At 40.5% G+C, this 24,029-nt stretch overlaps 1 protein-coding gene across 3 annotated transcripts; it reads left to right on the top strand.

Annotated features, from left to right (window-relative positions):
* Positions 1 to 5,714: 5,714 nt before the first annotated feature.
* LOC133643037 (aurora kinase C-like) lies at positions 5,715 to 23,782 on the top strand. Of its 3 annotated transcripts, none has more exons than XM_062037443.1 (9): positions 5,715 to 6,010; positions 6,360 to 6,426; positions 8,441 to 8,801; positions 8,879 to 8,921; positions 8,999 to 9,190; positions 16,100 to 16,238; positions 16,365 to 16,513; positions 16,588 to 16,762; positions 23,381 to 23,782. In XM_062037443.1, the coding sequence occupies exons 2-9, from the start codon at positions 6,364 to 6,366 to the stop codon at positions 23,555 to 23,557; spliced, it is 1,299 nt and encodes a 432-aa protein (XP_061893427.1). In that variant the 5' UTR covers positions 5,715 to 6,010; positions 6,360 to 6,363; the 3' UTR covers positions 23,558 to 23,782. The 3 variants fall into 3 exon arrangements, with proteins under 3 accessions (XP_061893427.1, XP_061893429.1, XP_061893428.1); XM_062037445.1 differs by having other exon boundaries at positions 5,716 to 6,010; positions 8,425 to 8,801; XM_062037444.1 differs by lacking the exon at positions 5,715 to 6,010 and adding an exon at positions 6,120 to 6,142.
* The last annotated feature ends 247 nt before the right edge of the window (positions 23,783 to 24,029 follow it).

Genomic DNA, 24,029 nt, shown 5'->3' with positions numbered 1-24,029 from the left:
CCTGGTAGCCCCAATAATTCATTAAGTCAAGCTCATGTTGTAGAAAGTTGAATGATGCGGACACGTTTGTTACTGAATACTTTCTATCAGACTTCTGCCATGGCAACTTTGTGTATGTAATGAGCAACTATAATTATTTGATATGCTTAAATGTGTAATGTGTCGTTTTAGCTCAGCTGTTGTGTAGCTGCTAGCTCCTTGTAGCCTACAGGTGTCTAAAGTGCAGCCCATAGTTATGTGTTTAACACAACTATGTGCTAAACCTAAACAATTGAAAATGTGGTATTTGGGTGTCGGTGTAATGTTTGGCAGCTACGCCGTGTCTTATCATTGCACCTAAGTTCTCTGGTTTTGTAGGCGAGACAGAGAGCAAGGGAACAATGTGGGACATCAATTGTGTCCATCTTATATCATGCTAGCTGTTGCAAAGATAGGTCAACATGAGCAACCACACCATGAGTTCCAACATATATAAATATACAAAGGAGTCAAAGGTCTCCTGGTATGAGTGTCTAACTGGTGATCATAACATATGGCGAGTCGGGTGGCAGAACACACGGAAGCATCTCAGCCAGTCAGGGTTTTCACTGTTAGAGCAGTTGGATGTCAGCCATTCCTGTTGTTTCAGGCTGTGGTAGGAGCCTTGGTAGTGGTGTCGCAGCTTGGTGGTTAAGCCGTCAGGTAACACCAGGAATGTTCCTTCTGTGCGATTTGAATGTCAGGGTACAGTCTGTAAAGGAGGTCCAGCAATCTGAACCGGAAGTGGTTTGGTGACAGGTAACCTTGTGACCCCAGCGAAGCCTTCGACCTTTAAAGAGGAAGCACACAGTTTCTTTGGTACCTCTGCATTCAGAATCGAATGGGTGGCGCCAGTGTCAATCACGAACTGATAACATTGTCGTTGACACTCATGTCCAGCAGGGGGCCAGTCTGTATCTCCTGCTGGGGCTCCTGCGGTGGGCGTCCTTTGCCACGCTTTTGTGTTCGTTTGTTGGCACTACGGAACCTTTCCCGTTCGAAAATGTTCACGACTCCAGTGACCAGGCTGGTCACAGCCGAAACAGTTTCCACCCCGGACTGGCTTTGAAGCATCGTGTTGTCCACCACCCGAGTCCAACCGTCTGGTCGCACGTCTGTTGAGGATTCTTTCCTCCACCTGTTGGAACTCAAAAGCAAGGTCACCCACTGCTGAATATACCCTAGCTGATCTTTGACCTTTTGGTTCTTTTAACCTTTTATTTTCAGCGATCTGTAAATTAAGGAGTTGCTTCCTTGCTGCTCTGTCATTAGCCTTATCATCCTCATCTTGAGGAAAGAGACTGCGCATAGCAGTAGCTATGTTTGTAACGTATGGTGTTATCGGTGAGGTCGAAGATTCAGCCATTAATCCTACTTGTTGTTCTGTATTTTTGCCATCTTGTGTGGAAACACAACGATACAAAATGCTTCTAAAGTCTCCTATTGATTTCTTCCCATTTCACTCAAACAACTAAACAAACAAACAAATAAACAAACTTGCAGCTAACCACAATCAACAGCATACCATTTACGAATACCTTCATTTGTCACTTTCTCATCTTTTCTTCACTTTCGTTTTCCTTTCCACACAACATCCTGTATCCATCTCTTCCTTACACTTCACACAATGTTTCTATTTTCTGTTCTCCTAGAAACCATTCACATAACGTAAGGTTATAAACATCCTTTTCCCATATTTTCTCAAACCATCCTCTTCTCCCTCAATCTTCCTTCACCTGCTCTCTTTTTCTCTCTCTCTCCTTCTCACTGGAGTAGGGGGCGGTGGCCTAGTCAAAGTCTGGGCGGGTCGTTTGAATTGTCTTGCGCATGCGCGGCAGGCAAAACACCAATCAGTCTAGTCTGTCCTATTTGTCTCATTAATCATCGGTTCTTTTGCTGCATTTCGTTTTTCCACGTAATCCCCGTTTACTTTTATCATACGCCAAACTCTTAAATTCTCGAGCACCAACTCTGTTCCATTTTCACCAGCGCGCGCACACACACAAGCACGTGTAAGCACTCACGCACACACAAGCAAGTGCCTACAGCCCTACGCACACACACCCACGCACACGTAAGCACTCTCTCTGCGTTTCACTTTACCATAAAACTTCCAGTTACTTTTTTATTTTATTTTTTATTTTACCAGACGTTTGAGTTCACAACTTTTCGAGTATTGTAAACTCCCTCTTAACCCTTTCAAGGAACGTTCTCTTTTCTTTTTTTTTTTCTTTTTAAACTTTACCTGCTAATTCCATTGTCGACAACAGTGCATTCAATGGATTATTAAACAGTAATGATTCATCACATTTTCCCCAGCCGTCATCACATTCTTTTCTGTCACACTCCTTGGCCATTGTGTCTATTTTTCCTTAATTTTAGCGCACACTAAAGTGTCGCCGGGACCTCACAACCGGGGAATCTTTATTGTATTTATTACAAATGGCCTCCAGCCGTGGAATTTATCATATGGTACAGAAGGGCCTCCTCCCGTACGTTTCTTAATTTTAACGCACACGTTAATGCCGTAGGGAACTCGCAACCAGGGAGTATTTATTGTATTTTACAAATGGCCTCCGACCCATCCTTAATTTGTGTGCACATAAAAATGTCAACAGGGATCTCACAACCGGGGAGTATTTACTGTACCATATGATGGGCATCCAACCCGTTACTCTTTTAGGCGGCGACCAACTACCCAGGGTGAGCCACACCCAACTATTAGTTCACTCGTCAATGAAACTGCCCGTCACGGTAATCGAGACACAATGACGTGAGTTGACCACTTATTTACAATTTTAATGCAATGGCAGGCTCGGCAAAAATGCAATCAATCTATCAAAATCACCATTCTGTGTCTGGGGTACAAAGCAGTGTTTAACTTACAGACTTCTGGGCAGACTCCTAATGCAGATTGTATCTAAAAAGAAAGGTTCTGCTTACCTTGAATTATGTTTTGGCCATGTGAGTCTGTCCAGAAGATTGCAAGAGAAGGTCCAATTGTCAGCGTGTCATCCCGGACGAGCCCCCAAATTGTTGCGTTTGACCAGATGTTCCTCCAAGTGGGATGTAAAACGCTGGTCAGTCCCAAGTTCCTTAATGACATATCAACTGAACTCAAACGTACCACCAAGCACAGAATAGGTATTTTTTAATTTTATTGTCAAAGCTTTGGCAATAATGAGACCAGCCTCGAACAACACATACAAATGCGCAGCCCAAGTTGATCTGAAAACTTCCCGGAAAGCCCTCTCCTCTTCTGTATCTCCCCCCGCCCTCACTTGTCTCACCTCAAACACATGCTCATTGTCTCTTATCTTGAGTCGGCCTGGGAAGCACAGGAAGGAGGAATTCCTCCTCTCTGCCTTCTACTTCAAGGCCGGCCCAAGTGCGAGCACTTTGTCATGGGATGAAAAGAAAAGCAAAGAGTACAATATGGAACATTAGCTATATGTAATATGACTATGAAAATTAATAAGTAACACAAAATATGGATATATGAAGATATATATATATCTTTCAGCACGTACAACACTTAAGACCTTCAGTAAATCAGTATGTGGAATTAAATGATGGAATGGATTAAGCAAAGAAATCAAACAATGTACTAATATGATCCACTTCAAGAAAATCTTCAAACTTAAAGTGTTTACAAAGGACAAAAAAGAAGAACCATGACATTTTGAATTTATCTCATCCATCCATTTTCAAGATAATCTTACTCATCTCACTATATGAAATATAACTTACTTCGCCAATTATTATGTATTTATTTTTATTGTTATTACTTATGGAGTACATTGTGAATACATTGAGAACAGGAAGTGAACAAAAGTTTTAGCAACTGCTATGTAAAGGAAATGGTGTAGGATTAAATAAGCTCTGCTTCTTCCTACTCCTTTTCGAACATGTTGAATAGAGGAACTAGAAATTGTGATGTATCATGTTGTATGCATGCATGTTTGAAATAAACTCAAACTCAACTCAACTCAAATAAAATAATTATGAGTAGGGTTCCATCTCGGTCCACACTCCATATCAAAAGGGCGGTAATGCACACCAGAATGTTGCTTGCCAACCGCCATTAAACCAAAGAAGAAGAAGAAGAAGAAGAATATACTCATAGACATCTTATAAGTGGACGCAGCATTGGCTGCTGTGACGCGAGAAATTGGGCCGCCATCTTGAAGTGGTGAAGAGGAAGCCGGTGAGCAGCCTAAACTGACAGTTGACAGGTAGAAAACAAAGATGCCGGGCTGGTGTTTGCGATTTCCTGTTCAAATGAGCGGACTGTTGAAAATAGGAATCAGGGGATTACTTTTCACAAGTAAGATTTAACATTAACGTACTATTGGTTGTATTTTGTGAAGAGTGTGTGCATATTGTATATAGTTCTCTGCAAACCTATGGTGGCATCATGCCTTCAGTGTGCATATTGTATATAGTTCTCTGCAAACCTATGAAATGTTCTATTTTGTCTTCGTTATTTTCTCAGAATGCACCAGAATGCTTCATTTGTATGTGAAAATCACAAAGAAATCTTCTGGGGGAGGATGACCCCCCTACAGGGGTGTGGTTTACAAACTTTCAGCCCCACCTAAAACAAAATTTACCAGCCACCACTGATTATGATGCGTTCTCATTTTAGGCAAAGTATAAGACAATACTTTCTTAACAAATTTTAACCAGGAATAAGTCTTCAAGTAACAATATTCAAACACTAACATTGTTGGGTAAAACAGAATTTGGTTTTATTCTAAATCCAGTGAAACAGATTGGTGGTTTTAGCTGATATAAAGACTTTCAAGTGTTTACATATATTTATGCTTAAGTATTTGGCAGACGCTTTTATCCAAAGCGACATACATAAAAAATACATATAAAACAATCACTGTAAACATTATCATTTAAGGGCAGAATGTAATACAAAATATCAATACAAAGGGTCAAGACAGAATAAACTCTCTGCTGCTGCAGCAACAGAGATACAGTCTATAGGTCCCTAGATATCTTAGGCCGGGACATCGTTTATGTAGGATTTACGCATGTATATAAAACCTAATCATATTGTTTCTTGAACCTAAAAATTGCTGAACGTTTTTCCCCCCTCTCTGGGATTATATTCCCAGTATGGATCTCGAACGTCTGGTCACTTATAGCATATAAGAATATTTTATTGCTGTTAAGAACACTGTGAATAATAAAACACGCCAAAACATATGTCCTTTATCATAGCTACACGTATGACAAAAAAGCGGTGGTATTCAGTGAGGTAAAATGAATTAAATGCGCTAACAGTTCATTGCTCCTGCCAAATTAATTGCACTGAGTGGAGCGGATTACCACTCCAAGATGGCGGCCCCGTGTCTCGTCAGCGCCAGTAGGCAGTAGTTTATATGATGTCGTCTATGATATGACCGAGACTGCCGTAAGATGGCGACAAAGCTGACAGCGTGCACAGGAAGTGGGCCGATTGTGTAAGAGACATATTTTAGTTTGTGCAAAATACTTTTCTGTTATGTATGTATTAAAAGAAGACGGAGAGAAACATTATGTTTAATAGATAGATTTAGAGTTTGTGGGGGAAACAATTCTGACGTCACGTTTCACAAAGTTGCCAGCCAATGGTGAACGTGTCTCTGCACCATTTCAGCCAATTGCAGCGCGTCCTGACTTTAAAGGTTCGAAGCGGGGGACGTTTGAAATTACACAATTGGCGACGTTTGGAGTGTTGTTTCCGGCTTCTCTAGGGAATATAAATTACATATAACGAATGCCCGACGTAGGCTAGTTGTATTTTGATTTTAACATTTCAAAGATCGTATAGGACTTTGCGAAAGAGTGTCTTTTTTTTTTTTTTACTTAGCGAGGCGGCGGTAAACATTTTTAAACTATAGCTGCTAGCTGGCCTAGCGAAGCTAACTAGCTTTGCCTTACGTGACGAGCTTTTCCTGAGTGGTTCCTTGCTGCCACTGTGCAATATTGTATTTAGGTAAGTAACGTAATGTTGTCTGTCTATCCGTGTTGGCCCTGCGATGAGGTCGCAACTTGTCCAGGGTGTACCCCGACTTCCGCCCGAATGCAGCTGATATAGGCTCCAGCGCCACCCCGAAAGGGACAAGCGGTAAAAAATGGATGGATGGACGTTACAAAATACATTACACTATGCATGGAGTGTTGTTCGAAAGTGTTCTCTTCAACGCTAGTATTTGGCCTGGAACACAAGCTAACAGTGCTAACAGTTACCCATAACAGACTGGAGGCCAGAGTAAATTCCATAGACAAGACATTGAGTTCAAAATGGACGTAAACTGTAATGACTCAATTTTTCTGTGTTTTAGACTAATGGAGACTGCTGCTAAAATCACAATTCCGAGCGAGCGGAAGAGCCAGAGGCATGACATGAAGGTAAGGCTTTGCATTTTCTCCGACTTAACTTTCACCTCTCCCACTAGACACATCGATAATCAATCAATCAATCAATCAATGTTTACTTATATAGCCCTAAATCACGAGTGTCTCAAAGGGCTGCACAAGCCACAACAACATCCTCGGCTCAGATCCCACATCAGGGCAAGGAAAAACTCAACCCAATGGGACAATGAGAAACCTTGGAGAGGACTGCCGATGTGGGACCTCGCCCCTGGGCGACCAGTGCAATGGACGTCGAGTGGATCTAGCATAATATTGTGTCCAGTCCATAGTGGATTTGACATAATAGTGAGAGTCCAGTCCATAGTGGGGCCAGCAGGAGACCATCCCGTGCGGAGACAGGTCAGCGCAGAGACGTCCCCAATCGATGCACAGACAAGCGGTCCACCCCGGGTCCCAGCTTTGGACACCCAGCGCTTCATTCGTGGCCACCGAACCTGTGCCGCCCCCCTCCACAAAGGAGAGGGGGGCAGAGCAGAAAAGAAACGGCAGATTAACTGGTCTAAAAGGGGGGTCTATTTAAAGGCTAGAGTATACAAATGAGTTTTAAGATGGGACTTAAATGCTTCTACTGAGGTAGCATCTCTAACTGTTACCGGGAGGGCATTCCAAAGTACTGGCGCCCCAATAGAAAACGCTCTATAGCCCGCAGACTTTGTTTGGGCTCTGGGAATCACTAATAAGCCGGAGTTCTTTGAACGTAGATTTCTTGCCGGGAAGAAAATGTGTTTAAGCATTGGTTTGTTTATGAAGCTTGATGTGGTTTCTGTTATTTTAGGAGAGTTCATTGACAGTCATGATTTAGTCAATCTAATCATAGTACTCGGTAAAAGGTTTATTTTTAAGGCCAAAAATAGATCTTCACTTAGCATTGCTTTTTAAAAAAATGTATTCAGCATTTTTTAACTTTAGAAAGTTATATGGTTGAAACTGATAATGATGCCAAAAAACATGCAAATAGATGGGAGTTTCTCAAATGCTTATTTTGAAAATGTAATTTTGTTTATAGATTATATGCAATCTGTTGTTGTGTTCCCTAATTTGAGTGTACATAAACGAAGGTGTGTGTTGCTCAGCCCGACCTGGACATAATCTGGACTGGACCTGGTAAAATCCTTTTAAACAATCTAATTTCATTGACAACCTGGTCTGGTGAAGATAATGTCCTTTTTATTTATTAAAAAAAAGAAGAAAAAATATTCTTGAACAAAAAAGAAACTAAAATAAAAACAGTTACGGTACATAAAAAATGGTAATTCATGAAAATGAGTAAAATTAACTGTTAAAGGTTAGCACTTTTAGTGGACCAGCAGCACACACAATCATGTGTGCTTCACGGACTATCCCTGGTAGACTGCATTGATATATATTGTAGGAACCAGAATATTAATAACAGAAGGAAACAACCAAATGGGGGAGGTAGGTTTTTGGGTTGGTGCACTAACTGTAAGTGTATCTTGTGTTTTTTATGTTGATTTAATAAAAAAAAAAAAACATATCCTATGTGGTACTGTCAAAATAAAAATTGCAAAAACATATTTAAAGTGAAAAAATTAAATATTTGAACTCACAATTTGCTGGACCTATTCAACGCTGTATAAGCCAGTGGTACCCGTCGGCTAATTCGAGTGGAAATGGCGAGCATCTCCCCATTTCATCTCATTCACTTCAGCTCTTGTCAGTGGAAAAATCTGGACTTCCCCGCTGTGCCAATTTGACAGTCCATCTTAAAATTACTATCAAATTTAAATCTGGGCTTTATACCCGGTGCCGAAGTCAACAGAACCTTTGGGTTGTTTTTAAATATGTCTGCTCACATTTCTTTACACGCTGCATAGAAGTACAACGGTATGAAGACGCAGTCCCGTCAATTCGTTACGTCTGGTTGGTTCCACAATTTAGGTATTAAGGTCATGATAGGCAATGTTGGACTTCTTAGTGTGGGGTTAAGTATGTATTTGATGAATATTGTAGTTTCCTGTAATTACAGCTAGGCGATGCTGGACCAAAGCGAATCCCTGTCTCCCGCCGATCCCAGTTGGCGCCGAAGGTTTTGGTACCTCCATCTGAACAAACACGGGTCCTGGGTGTATCAAATGGACCTCAGCGCATTGTGCAGCAGATGACTCGCCAAAAATCAGCATCCCATGTCTCAGTTGCCTACAAGCAGCCTTCTTCTGCTGATCAGAATGTCAACCCTGCAACCACAAATTCTGCAGACCAGCCCAAACCTATTTTTCAGTCCACCCAACATAAGAAAAAGGAGCCCATAGTGAACCCAGCAGTGACGAAACCTGCCACAGGGTTGTCTAAATCAGCAATCGGATCGGCCAAACCTCAGCTGCAACAGAGTATGGTCACTTTAAATTTATCATTGTTGTGTGCATGTAGGTTGGTGGTGCTAAAATAATGTGCTATTGTTGTTAAGACAAACCAAGCAAGAAAGAATCTGCAGGCATAACTTCATCAAAGTATGTGTTTTCAAATCTTGCACATTCTATTTACCTAGGCTATCATTGTTGACAGTTTTTTCCCTTACACCAACTAGGAAGCCGTGGAGCCTGGAAAACTTTGAAATCGGTCGCCCGCTAGGCAAGGGTAAATTTGGCAACGTCTACCTGGCCAGAGAGCGAGAGACTAAGTTCATCCTGGCCCTGAAGGTGCTCTTCAAGAAGCAGTTGGAAAAGGCGGGTGTGGAACACCAGTTAAGGAGAGAGGTGGAAATCCAGTCTCACCTTAGGTCAGTACCCATGTGGGCGGGTAGGGGGCATGAGAGGAAGGGAGAACATTACCTAACTTTTTTTCATTCTTCAACAATACACAAGCCCTCAATCTAGGTGACAGCAGTGCTTAAACACTGTGTCCATGCATTAAGTTAGGCATTTGAACCCATGGGTTGTAGAATGCTTATGTACAGTTATGTTCATAATAATAGCAGTGTGTTTAAAAAGGTGTGTAAACCTCAAAATTCTTCAAATAAATTGTATTTTAATGAACACAAATGCATTGGGGAGACGGCACATTCTATTTCAAAGCCAGAAAATTGGAAAAAAGTAATTCAATTTGACAATATTTTACAGAAAGTCAAGAAATATAAAACAAAAAAATAGCAGTGTTGACATCTTTCTTTATAAAACTCAAATGTACTGTATAAACTAAGAAAGGCTTGCAGATTCAACTTTCCTTAGAATTATTAACTATAATTTAGTTGCATAACCACGGTTTCTGATAACTGTTTCACATCTGTGGCACATGGAGTCGACAGGTATTCCAGCCCAGGACAATTGTACTACGTTCCACAATTCCTCTGCAGTTTTTGGTTTTGCCTCATGAACATCATTCTTTATGTCAGCCTACAAGTTTTCAATGGGATTAAGGTTCAGAGATTGTGCTGGCCACTCCATTACTTGAACTCTGTTTGTCTGGAACCATGATTTTACTCGCTTGCTGGTGTGTTTGGGGTCATTGTCTTGTTGAAACACCCATTTCAAGGGCATTTCCTCTTCAGCATACGACAACATGACTTCTTCCAGTATTCTGGTGTACTCAAACTGATCCATGATCCCTGGTATGCGATAAATAGGACCAACACCATAGTACGAGAAACATCCCCATATCATGATGCTTGCACCACCATGCTTCACCGTCTTCACTGTGTACTGGTGCTTGAATTCAGTGTTTGCAGGACGTCTGACAAACTGTCTGTGGCCCTTAGACTCAAAAAGAACAATCTTCCCCCAAATATTACGCCATTTCTCTTTAGGCCAGTCAATGTGTTCTTTGGCAAATTGTAACCACTTCAGCACATGTCTTTTTTTTAACAATGGGACTTTGCGGGGGCTTCTTGCTGGTAGCTTGGCTTCACATAGACGTGGTCTGATTGTTACAGTACCGGTACTCACAGGCCATCTTAGATCTTCTTTCATCCTCCTGGAGCTGATCATTGGCTGAGCCTTTGCCATTTTGGTTATTCTCCGATCCATTCCAATAGTCGTTTTTCTTTTTCTTCCTCGCCTTTTTGGTTTTGGCTGCCATTTTAAAGCATTTGATATCATTTTAGCTGAACAGCCTATCATTTTCTGCACTTCTTTATAAGTTTTCCCCTCTTTTATTAAATTCTTAATCAAAGAACGCTCTTCTTCTGAACAGTGTCTTCAACGACCCATTTTACTCTTTTTTTTTTTTTTTCCAAGGACAAATGCACAGCCAGCACATGCAGCTTCAGTTGCCTTGATCCTAAAATAAGGGCCACTTGTTTAACATATTTTTTTTTACACATAATCAATGATGTCACTTATGGAACGCAGCAATGCTATTTTTTTGAACACGCCCCTTTCAGTAAATGATTCAGTTTAACAGAATCAGCAGCATGCACATCATTCCTGTTGGGTCTGTTGGTTTTCTATACCTTTACTAAACATTCTAGAAACTTACTTGCAGTGTAGAAGTTGAAATTCTAACAAAAACAGTGATTTATCTTGCTAGTGATGTGGGACTGCTATTATTTTGAACACAACTGTAGAGCCAAACTGTTTGAGAAATCAGACTAATTTAGTGCATGAGTGACGTCTGTACAAAAAATATTATTATTAATAATGTGAATGAAGTACACTACATAGTAGAGGTGGGGGAAATAATACATTTTTAGATGCATCACAATTCGAACATGGACGATTATAAAATCGTTAAGTAAATGTCAATCTTTGTTATAAATAAAGTGATGCAGACAGTTCTAAAATTTGGGTGACTGCTGCGAGCCATCTCACTGAGAGTTAGTCAAGATGGGTATTAACAGCAGAGAAAATAAACTGTTTAAAGGCCTACTGAAATGAATTTTTTTTATTTAAACGGGGATAGCAGATCCATTCTATGTGTCATACTTGATCATTTCGCGATATTGCCGTATTTTTGCTGAAAGGATTTAGTATAGAACGACGATAAAGTTCGCAACTTTTGGTCGCTGATAAAAAAGCCTTGCCTATACCGGAAGTAGCGTGACGTCACAGGAGGTAAGATTCCTCACAATTCCCCGTTGTTTACAATGGAGCGAGAGAGATTCGGACCGAGAAAGCGGCGATCACCCCATTAATTTGAGCGAGGATGAAAGATTCGTGGATGAGGTACGTTAGAGCGAAGGACTAGAGGCAGTGCAGGGTGTATCTTTTTTCGCTCTGACCGTAACTTAGGTACAAGGTGTCATTGGATTCCACACACTCTCCTTTTTCTATTGTGGATCATGGATTTGTATTTTAAACCACCTCGGATACTATATCCTCTTGAAAATGAGAGTCGAGAACGCGAAATGGACATTCACAGTGACTTATCTCCACGACAATACATCGTTGACGCACTTTAGCTACGGAGCTAACGTGATAGCATCGGTCTCAAATGCAGATAGAAACAAAATTTAAAAAAAACCCTGACTGGAAGGATAGACAGAAGATCAACAATACTATTAAACCATGAACATGTAAATACACTGTTAATAATTTCCAGCTTGGCGAAGCTTAACAATTGAAGCTAACTAACTTAGCTACGTAGCTAACGTGATAGCATCAGTCTCAAATGCAGATAGAAACAACATTAAAAAAAAACCCTGACTGGAAGGATAGACAGAAGATCAACAATACTATTAAACCATGAACATGTAAATACACGGTTAATAATTTCCAGCTTGGCGAAGCTTAACAATTGAAGCTAACTACGGAGTGGCGGCGGGCGTTGTAGCTTTCGACGACACCCCGGCTGCCATCAGAGTCGGCAAGAAACATATTTCCCCAAAGTTACGTACATGACATGCACATAGCGACACGCACGTACGGGCAAGCGATCAAATGTTTGGAAGCCAAAGCTGTACTCACAGTAGTGCGTCTTGTATCCAGCTCAAACACAACACAACCTCCTGATTGTGTTGCTGTAGTCCGCTGCTAATACACCGATCGCACCTACAACTTTCTTATTTGCAGTCTCCATTGTCCGTCAAACAAATTGCAAAAGATTCACCAACACAGATGTCCCGAATACTGTGGAATTGTTCGATGAAAACAGAGCAGTTTGTATGGTGACACATTGGGTACGAATACTTCCGTTGCCGTCGTGACGTCACGCGCAAACGTCATCATATCGAAACCTTTTCAACCGGAAGTTTGCCGGGAAATTTAAAATTGCACTTTATAAGTTAACCCGGCCGTATTGGCATGTTGCAATGTTAAAATTTCATCATTGATATATAAACTATCAGACTGCGTGGTCTGTAGTAGTGGGTTTCAGTAGGCCTTTAAGTAGCACAGAATTACATAACTTAAATAAAATAGAAAATATATTTATTTATATGTAAAATAAATAGCAGAGCTGTGCATATAATATGTATCAAACTCAGATAAAAAAATACATTTGTAGGCAGGCACTTTTTATTTCCCAGTCGACTATGTAATGGACTGTCACACACGTACGGTTCTGGTAAGTGACTTAACTTCATTGTGCGGCCATGATCTTCCTCACTTCGGCATACATTTTTGGCAGCATTTCTCGTGCGAAATAGGCAACACGAGAACAGTTTTGATTTGGGCTTACAACTCAAATGAATGTTTTATCCAGATGCATACTGTTGGAGCCATCTAAAGAGAAACTACAAATGTTGCATTTTTGTTGGTTTTGAGCGGTGACGCAATCAATGGAGGCTGTTGCGTTGATAATCAATCTGACACAGGTGCGCGAGCTGCACACAAGAGACGCCAGCAGAAATTGTTTTCAACCGCTCCGTATTGAACCTTAGTTTTGAAATTAAAAGAAATTGCAAAGCATTTAAGTGACGCGGTTTTGTTTTTGTTTTTTTGATTTGGGTTTGAGCCAACAGTCTGATGCATGCATCGGCTTTGAGTTTACTTTGACACAGCATACATTCTCAACACATATTTCATTAGTTGCTCATTCAAACACTCACCCACTACAACCTGGCTATCTTCAAGCAAAACAATAACAAACAAGTGATACCGCAGCGCGCTGAGAATTCTGTCCCGAGGCGTCATTTAGGTTTATGTTTGTTTGAAAGCCGAGATCACACATACATTTGTCCAAATTTGGCCAAGTAGACGCATTGTGGGTTTCCTGCATGTCGTCTACATCGCTAAAATAAAAATCTTAGGAAGAGAATCCTTCTGCCATCTTCCACTAGTTTTTGTAATATATAAATCGTTCTTCTCTTCTACGACTCTCTCTCGTTGTCATTTGGGATGTCTGTTGTGATTTCCCTTCCTGGTTCCATGACCCACCCTATCTTGCCTCTCATTGGCCTGTCTAATGTTTTGCCTTAATCTCAACCAATCGTGACTCATTGTAAACAACCATTTAATTTTGGATGTTCTTATATGTGCAAATACGTCTTGGAAGGAGGAAGGGGAGGGGTTTGGTAGCCCATGAGAGGGAGTGGGGAACGGGTGAGAATCAAGGAACACAACAAATAAGCGGCATTTGGTCATTTTAACGTGAAATAAATTATATAAATATTACGATATTTTCTTAATTTATATCCTGTTAAAAAATATATCGATACATCTTACAAACTCGATATATCGCCCAGCCCTACTTAGTAGTACTGGCCTTAGAATGGTAGTGTATATACAGTACACACCCTAACATCTTTGGGATTTGACCTTTCTTTCAGGAGGGGTTTTAAGGCAATATGGTTCTTTGTACATTTACTAATCCTATTATTTCCACTTCCAATAATTGGACAGTTTGCTGCCCATGTAAGTGAAGGTTTTTGTATGGCTAAATACATGTCCATTGATGGGAATATCACCATCTTCTGGCTGCTTACCCACTTTCATGTATTCTTTTTTACTGTCGCTTAATTTGAGGCTTGCTGCAGGAAGTTCCTTGATGAACTAGTCCATGATGGCTTGGAGTTTTAAAAGACACACTCCCATTTGTGCTGTATCATCTCCATATCAAGATGGTTTGGCTTTATAGTCTTATGTCTACTTTGAGTATGCTTTGGCTCAGGTAAAGGATGAACAGAAGGGTTGAGATTACACTACCCTGTCTGACACCAGTATTGATTAAGTGCCTTGTGCCTCTCAAAACAGTGCTGCTTTGGTTGGTGTAAGTACTGGACCCCGATTCCTCAATTACCCACCGCATTTTGTTTCTAGGCACCCTGTCAAATGCTTTTTCGAGGTCAGGAAAGCAAATATGCTGTTTGTCATGTTCCCAGCTGGTCTGCAGGCTGCACACTGGTCCACTGTTCCACTCCCTGCTCTTAAGTAGGAATGTAACAATATTGAAGATATCGCGGTGGTAAACATGTCTTGATATCGTCGTGGTTGGGTTACGATATTAAAAGGGCAAGTGTCTGCCAAAAAGCAGACACTCCCGCAGAATAAATCATTAACTACATGCGTTTAGGAATTTGCATGCACAGCCCATCGTTTTTTCGTTTTATTTTTTTGATTGTGAGAAGCCAAAATCAAGATCAAAATTTGATTAATTGTCCAGCCCTACTTTTTAAGATATGTACAAAACCCACAACCAGTGAAGTTGGCATGTTGTGTAATGGTAAATAAAAACATAATACAATGATTTGCAAATCCTTTTCAACTTATATTCAATTGAATAGACTGCAAAGACAAGATACTTAAAGTTCGAACTGGAAAACTTTATTTTTTTTTGCAAATATTAGCTCGTTTGGAATTTAATGCCTGCAACATGTTTCAAAAAAGCTGGCACAAGTGGCAAAAAAGACAAGAAAGTTGAGGAATGCTCATCAAACACTTATTTGGAACATCCCACAGGTGAACAGGCTAATTGGGAACAGGTGAAAAGCCAGCATCTGTGATGGTATGGGGGTGTATTCGTGCCCAAGGCATGGGTAACTTACACATCTGTGAAGGCACCATTAATGCTGAAAGGTAAATACAGTTTTTGGAGTAACATATGTTGCCATCCAAGCAACTTTATCATGGATGCCCCTGCTTATTTCAGCAAGACCATGCCAAGCCACGTGTTACAACAGCTTGGTTTCATAGTAAAAGAGTGCGGGTACTAGACTGGCCTGCCTGTAGTCCAGACCTGTCTCCCATTGAAAATGTGTGGCACATTATGAAGCCTAAAATAGCACAAGGGAGACTGCTGAACAACTTTAGCTGTACATCAAGCAAGAATGGGAAATAATTCCACTTCAAAAATGTGTCTTCTCAGTTCCCAAACATTTACTGAGTGTTGTTAAAAAAAAAAGGCCATGTAACACAGTGGTAAAAATACCCCTGTGACAATTTGTTTGCAATGTGTTGCTGCCATTAAATTCTAAGTTCATGATTATTTGCAAAGAAAAAAAAAAACGTTTCTCATTTGGAAAATTAAATATCTTGTCTTTGCAGTCTATTCAATTGAATATAAGTTGAAAAGGATTTGCAAATCATTGTATTCTGTTTTTATTTACACAACGTGCCCACTTCACCGCTTTTGGGTTTTGTAGTACATACAGTATATTCTATCATGTCTTCCTGCAAGACATGATGGCTGGTGGTCCTTTGCACCAATTGCGTCTTTCATATTTCTGCTTAAAAATTTGATTTTCACTGTGTACTTAATGTACCAACACAATGTTTTGTTTTAGTTCAACATGCTTTCTCTGAATACTCCACTGCAGGCACGCTAATATCCTGCGACTGTATGGTTACTTCCATGACGAATCCCGTGTGTATCTTATACTGGAGTACGCGCCCAAAGGCGAACTCTTCAGTGAGCTGCAGCGCTGTGGAAATTTTCCTGAAGTGCAAAGTGCGACAGTAAGTTTACTTGCCTCGTTTCACACTCCAAGCAATTATGATGGGGGGTTGTCCCTATAAATCCCAACCATGGGGGGGAAAAAGCATACATGTCCTTTACGGTGTTCCATGTGCTGCATGATTTAGTACATCATGGAGCTGGCGGACGCCCTCAACTACTGTCACTCCAAGAAGGTGATCCACAGGGACATCAAACCTGAGAACCTCCTACTAGGGTCCAACGGAGAGCTGAAGATTGCTGACTTTGGCTGGTCTGTTCACACGCCTTCCTCAAGGTATTTACTTTATTTATTTTACTCAGTCTTTCATTCTTATGGAAACACACTTAACTGTGTCCCTCTTTGTGCAGGAGGTCAACTTTATGTGGAACACTGGACTATTTGCCCCCAGAAATGATTGAAGGAAGAACTCATGACGAGAAGGTTGACCTGTGGAGTCTCGGTGTGCTTTGCTACGAGTTCCTGGTTGGGAAACCACCATTTGAAACCAAATCTCATGAAGAAACTTATCGCAGGATATCCAGGGTAAGGCATTATTAGCCGTGACAAATGACAATGGAATTTTTTGGCAAAGTAAATTATTCATGCATTAAGTTATTTTTGAAATCCACAGCTATAAACAGGTTTTCCCCTAAATTGCCAAGTTACCGGTGGGGGTGTGGTAATGTACTTTGAGAATTCAAGTGCCTAGAGACTTTTAATAAGTTAAAAAAAAACTACCAACAAATCTAGCATCTTTTTTTGATGTTATAAAATGTACTCGTGTTTAGAGACTACTTCTGTCTCTCGATGTCCTGATGAAAGTGGCAAACTGCTGCGATCATGACATCCCACTTGCTTTGCGCTTTTGCTCCAGTAACTTTCTCTCCTGAGAAGCCACCACTGTCTTAATATTTGCACCTTTTGCAGATGACTGTCCGCGGGTATTTCTGGGATTTATTAAAAGTATGTCAACATTGCAGACATGCTGACAACATTCCAGACAATGGCGTGAGTTTTGCTTACATCCGGTTTCTGCAGCGCGGCTTCCGGTTATCAGTCTTTTTTTTTTGGTGGTCGAGTTTTCGGTACATCACTTGTCAGTAGTGCCCAAGTAATAATATATAACAATTCATACTGTAACGACGAGCTGGTGTTAATGTTTTATGTTCATGTGGTTTGGGTTTTATGTCAGTTTTGTTGTCATGCCGGAAAGGTGATTGGTGGAAAATGAGGAAGTGTTGTGTGTCTGGGGAAGCGCGTAGTCATTGAGACTAAAGTGTTTGCACGGCAGGGAAAGGCTGTTGGAATTGTGCCGTTCGTTATCATAAGATTGGTTTTAAAAGTTACAAATAGCATCAGACTTTGTGTGATTTCTTCTGGGGGCTACGAGATATATATATATAATATTTTCAAACCCCAAAAACTGATTTTCAAGATGTGGCGGTAATGAAAATGCCATTACGGTGCACCACAATTACATTAAGGGGAAACACTGATAAATCAAAGCATTAATTCTTAGTCAGGGCTCCAGACTAACAATATAATATGTATATTTACTGTACACATCAACATTGCTTTTGTATGGACCTATTAACCAACATATTGTAAATGTTTTCATTGTAGATTGACTTACAGTCGTGGTCAAAAGTTTACATTCACTTGTAAGGAACAATATCATGGCTGTCTTGAGTTTCCAATCATTTCTACAACTCTTATTTTTTTGTGATAGAGTGATTGGAGCACATACTGGTTGGTCACAAAAAACATTCATGAAGTTTGGTTCTTTTATGAATTTATTATGGGTCTACTGAAAATGTGACCAAATCTGCTGGGTCAAAAGTATAGATACAGCAATGTTAATATTTGCTGGCAAGTTTCACTGCAATAAGGCGCTTTTGGTAGCCATCCACAAGCTTCTGCTTGAATTTTGACCACTCCTCTTGACAAAATTGGTGCAGTTCAGCTAAATTATTTGGTTTTCTGACATGGACTTGTTTCTTCAGCATTGTCCACACCTTTTAGGTCAGGAATTTGGGGAGGCCATTCTAAAACCTTAATTCTAGCCTGATTTAGCCATTCCTTTACCACTTTTGACGTGTGTTTGGGGGTCATTGTCCTGTTGGAACACCCAACTGTGCCCAAGACGCATCCTCCGGGCTGATGATTTTAGGTTGTCCTGAAGAATTTGGAGGTAATCCTCCTTTTTCATTGTCCCATTTACTCTCTGTAAAGCACCAGTTCCATTGGTAGCAAAACAGGGCCAGAGCATAATACTACCACCACCGTGCTTGACAGTAGGAATGGTGTTACTGGGATTAAAAGCCTCCCCTTTTCTCCTCCAAACATAGTAAGGCTGCAGCTAACGATTATTTTTATATCGATTAATCTATAGATTATTTTTTTCGATTAATCGGTTAATCTATAGATTATTTTTTCGATTCATCTATAGATTATTTTTCCTTTTACAGATTCTTTTTTTTATTCAAAATGAAGATGAAAAAATAAATGTAGGCCAGTTTTTTCAAAAAGCATGGCTTTTATTTACAAAAAAAAGAAGTATGGCCACTCAGTCAACATTGACAACAACATGACTAAATATTCTGTAACAATGTAAACATTTAAAACTTTTAACCTTTAACAAAATTAAAAGTAGCTTATTTGCTTTTTAATGTGCAAATATAAAAGTCAACATCCAGTGCAAGTCTTAATATTCTGCAATAGTATAAGCATTTCAAAAGTAAAAGTATTGCTTATTTTGCTTTAAAATGTGCAAAAATAAAGATAAACATCCAATACAAAAATGTGTAAAACGAAATATTCTGTAACAACAGTGTAAACATTTCAACAAAAGTGAAAGTATTGCTTATTTGCTAAAATGTGCAAAAATAAAGATAAACATCCAATACAAAAAAGTGCCAATCTAAATATTCTGGAGCACTGTAAACATTAAGTATTGCTTTTAAAATGTGCAAAATAAACATCCAGTCCAACACAGTATACAATAACCAATTCTACTCATTCCAGTGAGTGACTAACAGTTGTAATGAAGAAAGGTTAGCATGTCTACATGCTCTGGTTCTTTTCTTGTTTACAATATTCCCAGCAGCTGAAAATAGGTGCTCAGAAGGGGTCGATGTGGCTGGAACTGAGAGGTAATTAGCCTTCACCTCAAGCCAGGACTGCGAGTGAGCTGAGCTGCAGTTTAAGTTTCTAGAAGGTCAATGGGCTCATAGTGATGTTACGAGTAGTTGACTGGGAGGTGTTTATTACCATTTGGGGAGAGTCTGCTGCCTGATGCTCACCTGCTAAACACCTATCTGCTCCACGCTGAAGCGCTGACTACATGCGCTCTGAATACGCACTGCTGATTGGCTGATAATGCTTCGTGTGTACCAATCAGATGGTTGTGTGGGTGGGACAATGCTGCGTGCTGAGACAGAGGCAGAAGGAGCGAAGCAGCTTGTTAAGACTTTAGCAGCTAAAGTTAGCTTTAGCTTAGAAACTCGTTCGGTACACCCCCGTACCGAACCGAAAGCCCCGTACCGAAACGGTTCAATACAAAACACGTACCGTTACACTCCTAGCAGATACAAATGACACATTCATGTTTTTGTGTAATGATGACAACGTATGCTCACGCGGACGATTGACTAGTTGATGGTTTTCTTTTCAAATGTTCGTTCATAGCCGTTGTGCTGCTATGATAGGCCATTTCCGCTCGACACAGTGTGCATACAACATTATTAGGCTGTGTATTGAAATACTTCCACACTTTTGACAACTTTTGGCGTGATTTTTTTCCCCCTCGCTCGCACCGCTCGCATCGTCTGCTTTGATCGTCTGCTTTGCGCTTCGCCATGACGGTAGCGTGACGTAAATATGCGACGCGTCGACGCACATAAAACGGCGTCGACGTATTTACGTAACCGATGACGTCGACTATGTCGACGCGTCGTTTCAGCCTTAAAACATAGTGCTGGGTATTGTGGCCAAACAGCTCAAATTTTGTTTCATCTGACATCACATGGACAGTGATAAGACCTTCTGGAGAAAAGTTCTGTGGTCAGATGAAAAAATAAGTTGTAGAAATTATTGGAAACTCAAGACAGCCATGACATTATGTTCTTTACAAGTATATGTAAACTTTTGACCACGACTGTATACTGTATGAAGTTTTTGGGCTGAACTACATATTATAGTTCCTCAAATGGTGTCCACTGTCTTTTGACCTTGTTTGTATTGTAGCACCTGATTCACACCAAGACACGGGATACAGTTTGCAGAAAGATGAAAAGGGGTGTTTATTGAACAAGTCTTTTTTAGGAAGGGCAGGATGTGGAAGCATCAAACTTAGTCTCAATTAACAACCATACATCTCTCCCATCCGTGGTTCTCGATCTTTCCCAATTCACACTTCCTTAAATGCCTATAAAATAAGAGAAACACAATCTCAGTAAACATTTCGCCAGTAATGTCATTAATGGGGAAATAGTGGATGTCTCAGCTTACTGCCTGATGCCCCTGGCTTGACACAGAGGAGAGCCAAACCTGAATGAGGCGGGGCGGCATGGCGTAGTGGGTAGAGCGGCCGTGCCAGAAACCTGAGGGTTGCAGGTTCGCTCCCCACCTCTTGACATCCAAATCGCTGCCGTTGTGTCCTTGGGCAGGACGCTTCACCCTTTCCCCCAGTGCCGCTCACACTGGTGAATGAATGATGAATGAATGATAGGTGGTGGTCGGAGGGGCCCTAGGGGCAAATTGGCAGCCTCTCTTCCGTCAGTCTACCCCAGGGCAGCTGTGGCTACAAATGTAGCTTACCACCCCCAGGTGTGAATGAATGATGGGTTCCCACTTCTCTGTGAGCGCTTTGAGTATCTAACAATATATAAAATATAATATAAAATCTAATCCATTATATTATTATTATTATTATTATTAGAGAAGAAACGTTTGTAGCTGGGCCGCACAGCTGGTGGCACTTCAGGCTGATTGAGTAGGTACAGCTGTACGTACCGCCCCTCCATGAAGCGGCCTAGGCTGGGGCGTTGTCCTCCGTGTTCCACTTTGCCTCACTCAGTCACTCAGTGGACTCGGGAGAGACACGCACACTCCAGTGAGGGAGGGAGAAGACAATTGCAGCAACTCTTCTCGATGCTTGTCTATTCCATCTTATTCACCTTTTTTCCTGATGCCTGACCTTTTTTTATTTTTTTTATTTTAGCCTGTATTGTTTCTGTAGCACACACATTTCAACCCTCTTTTTGATCGCTTCAAGCAGGGGAAACAAGCACCTCCTACTGAGTCCCGATTGTGCAGCGTGTGCCGTTCTCAGCTACTTTCAACATAATTTGCGTATTTATAATGGGGCATGGCCAAGCCACACAGACATTTTGGAACAATTCCATATTGATTGCAATGTAACAAAGAAATGTGCTTGGATTTGTGTGTGCGAACACTTTCATACATCTGAATTTTTACTTGCATACACTGTTTTTTTCTGGAATTTGAATGTATATCTATTTTTAGTAGGAAATCCACACGACTCTTGTTACATGAGGCCCCTTGTCAAAGGTTTGCTACTCTTCTGGAGGGTTGTGCTGGCCGGAACAAGCGTCTAGTTCCTATTAGTTGGTTCCCGCTCATGTCTGCTTAAAATAAACTTCAGTGTAGCTCGGTTTATTTCGAACATGCTTACAATACATTTCCAGTTTTTAAATTACAGCATGTCCGAGTAGGAAGAAGCAGAGCTTATTCAATTCTACCCCTTTTCATATCATAGCAGTTTTATCCCATTTCTTTGTTCCCTGTAACAGTACAGTGAATAAATAAACACCAATACCATAAGTAAACACATAAGGTTTGAGATGTTTATCATAATTCTTCTACTTTGTACTTTGTGAACACTTGCAGTTGAAACAGTCTCTTAAAATATCCACTTCTGGCATTTGAATACATTCAGAAGCGCCAGCTTGCTGTTAGTGGTAAGCTATTGCATCCTCCTACAGTGTGTCGTAAAGTATGTTTAGCTATTCTTTGTCCTGCAGGGATGTTTGTAAGAATCAAGTTTTTCCGCCGCCATGGAGGCAAGGATTAGTGATTTAAAAGTAGCTAAAACACTGCCGACTACAGACTCACATTAGACGCAAGCTATGTTTTAAAACGGCGCTTGCAGAAAGGCACTTCAGTTTTTATAGCTAACACTATTGTTAGTTTTTTGAGCCAAAATATGTTCTTCCTATCTTTTTTAAATTAATTTTTTTATGTAATTTATTATTATTTTTTTCCTCTACACTTTTTCTGCTTGTCAGTGCTCTGTGTGTGTGCTTTGACTAGCATGCGCTTTTGCGTGTATTACAAGCAGTGTAACGACGGCGAACCATCCATCCGTTTTCTACCGCTCGTCCCTTTCGGGGTCGCGGGGGATGCTGGAGCCTATCCCAGCTGCATTTGGGTGGAAGGAGGGGTACACCCTGGACAAGTCAGGGACAAAAAAACAAAACGGTATATTTCAGAGGCAATACAGAACCTATTTTAATTAGTACCGGTATAACCGAACCCCCAATAAATATATATATATATATATATATATATATATATATATGTGTGTGTAACTTACAACAAAATGTTTTCATACAGTAAGTAGCCTGCTCACAGCCAGATAAGTTTCATGTGAAAATGATGTAATATTTAGTTTGCAGTCTTTTAAATAAACATGCTTGCCGAGAAAAAAAAATAATATTAAAGACTTTGACACTTATGTGATTACTCAATTTATTATTAGAACACAGGAAAGCTACTTGCGGTACATGACACAAAATGGGGACATTCCTCCCCAGCTGCAGCTGTCTGCCCAACTGGCCACATGTACTGCAGTCACAGAAACACATTGTGACAGATAAAAGTCAAAATGGTCCCCTATATAAATGAACGTCTCGCAAATATGAATTGGCGAAAAAGTGAATTGTGTGTTCTTGCCTCAATTGTTGTTTGCAAAGTCTGAACTACCATCCGTGTGTCCCCATACGATCCAAAGCCTGTAGAATGTGCGTATGTGAAGTTGGCAAGTTTCATACATGAGGCCCCAGGAACACACTTGAACCAGCTTCAACACATCATAAAACAGTCCTTTTATCAACTCTTGTTGCTGTCTTTTCTCTTTAGGTGGAGTACACCTACCCTGCTCATTTCAAAATCAGTGCCGGAGCCAAGGATTTGATCTCTCGACTGCTAAAACACAACCCTGGACACAGACTGCCCATCCAAGGAGTTCTCACTCATCTGTGGGTAGTCCAAAAATCAGTCAAGAAGCCCACCACCCTCAACGCTGAAGACCAATGATCTTTTTTTCTTCTTTTTGAGGATGATGCATCTACTTTTTTCCTTGCATATTCAAAAACAAATCCTTAAATTCTAAGTGTCTCCATTCAATCTAAGCTAAAATTATTTTTTTCCTCTTCACTTGTCTGTAAATATTTGAATGTTTTTTTCCCATTTATTCAAATGTTATGGTTTTTAATGCAATGCCATTATTTGAATAAAAAAATAAATCTTTGAGAGAAGCTATTTATTTTGAATGTGAGGACTCCCACTAACTGTTGCTTGGTCCAGCAGCAGATGAAAGCTACAACGTCCAAGCGGATATGATCCAAAACCACAAACACTATAATAGAGATTAATCAGAAAAATGCAAGTTCAGTGTAAAAAGTAAATATAAATACAAACCCTGAATACCAGTGGTCCCCAACCTTTTTTGCACCAGGGACCGGATTAATGTAGGCATTATTTTCATGGCCAGGTCTTCCTTGTGTGG

This window comes from Entelurus aequoreus, linkage group LG26 (assembly GCF_033978785.1).
Source record: "Entelurus aequoreus isolate RoL-2023_Sb linkage group LG26, RoL_Eaeq_v1.1, whole genome shotgun sequence".
In the NCBI taxonomy this organism is placed as follows: domain Eukaryota; kingdom Metazoa; phylum Chordata; class Actinopteri; order Syngnathiformes; family Syngnathidae; genus Entelurus; species Entelurus aequoreus.
The sequence above is the reverse complement of the archived record's forward strand: the minus strand, read 5'-3'. Positions and strand labels throughout refer to the sequence as shown.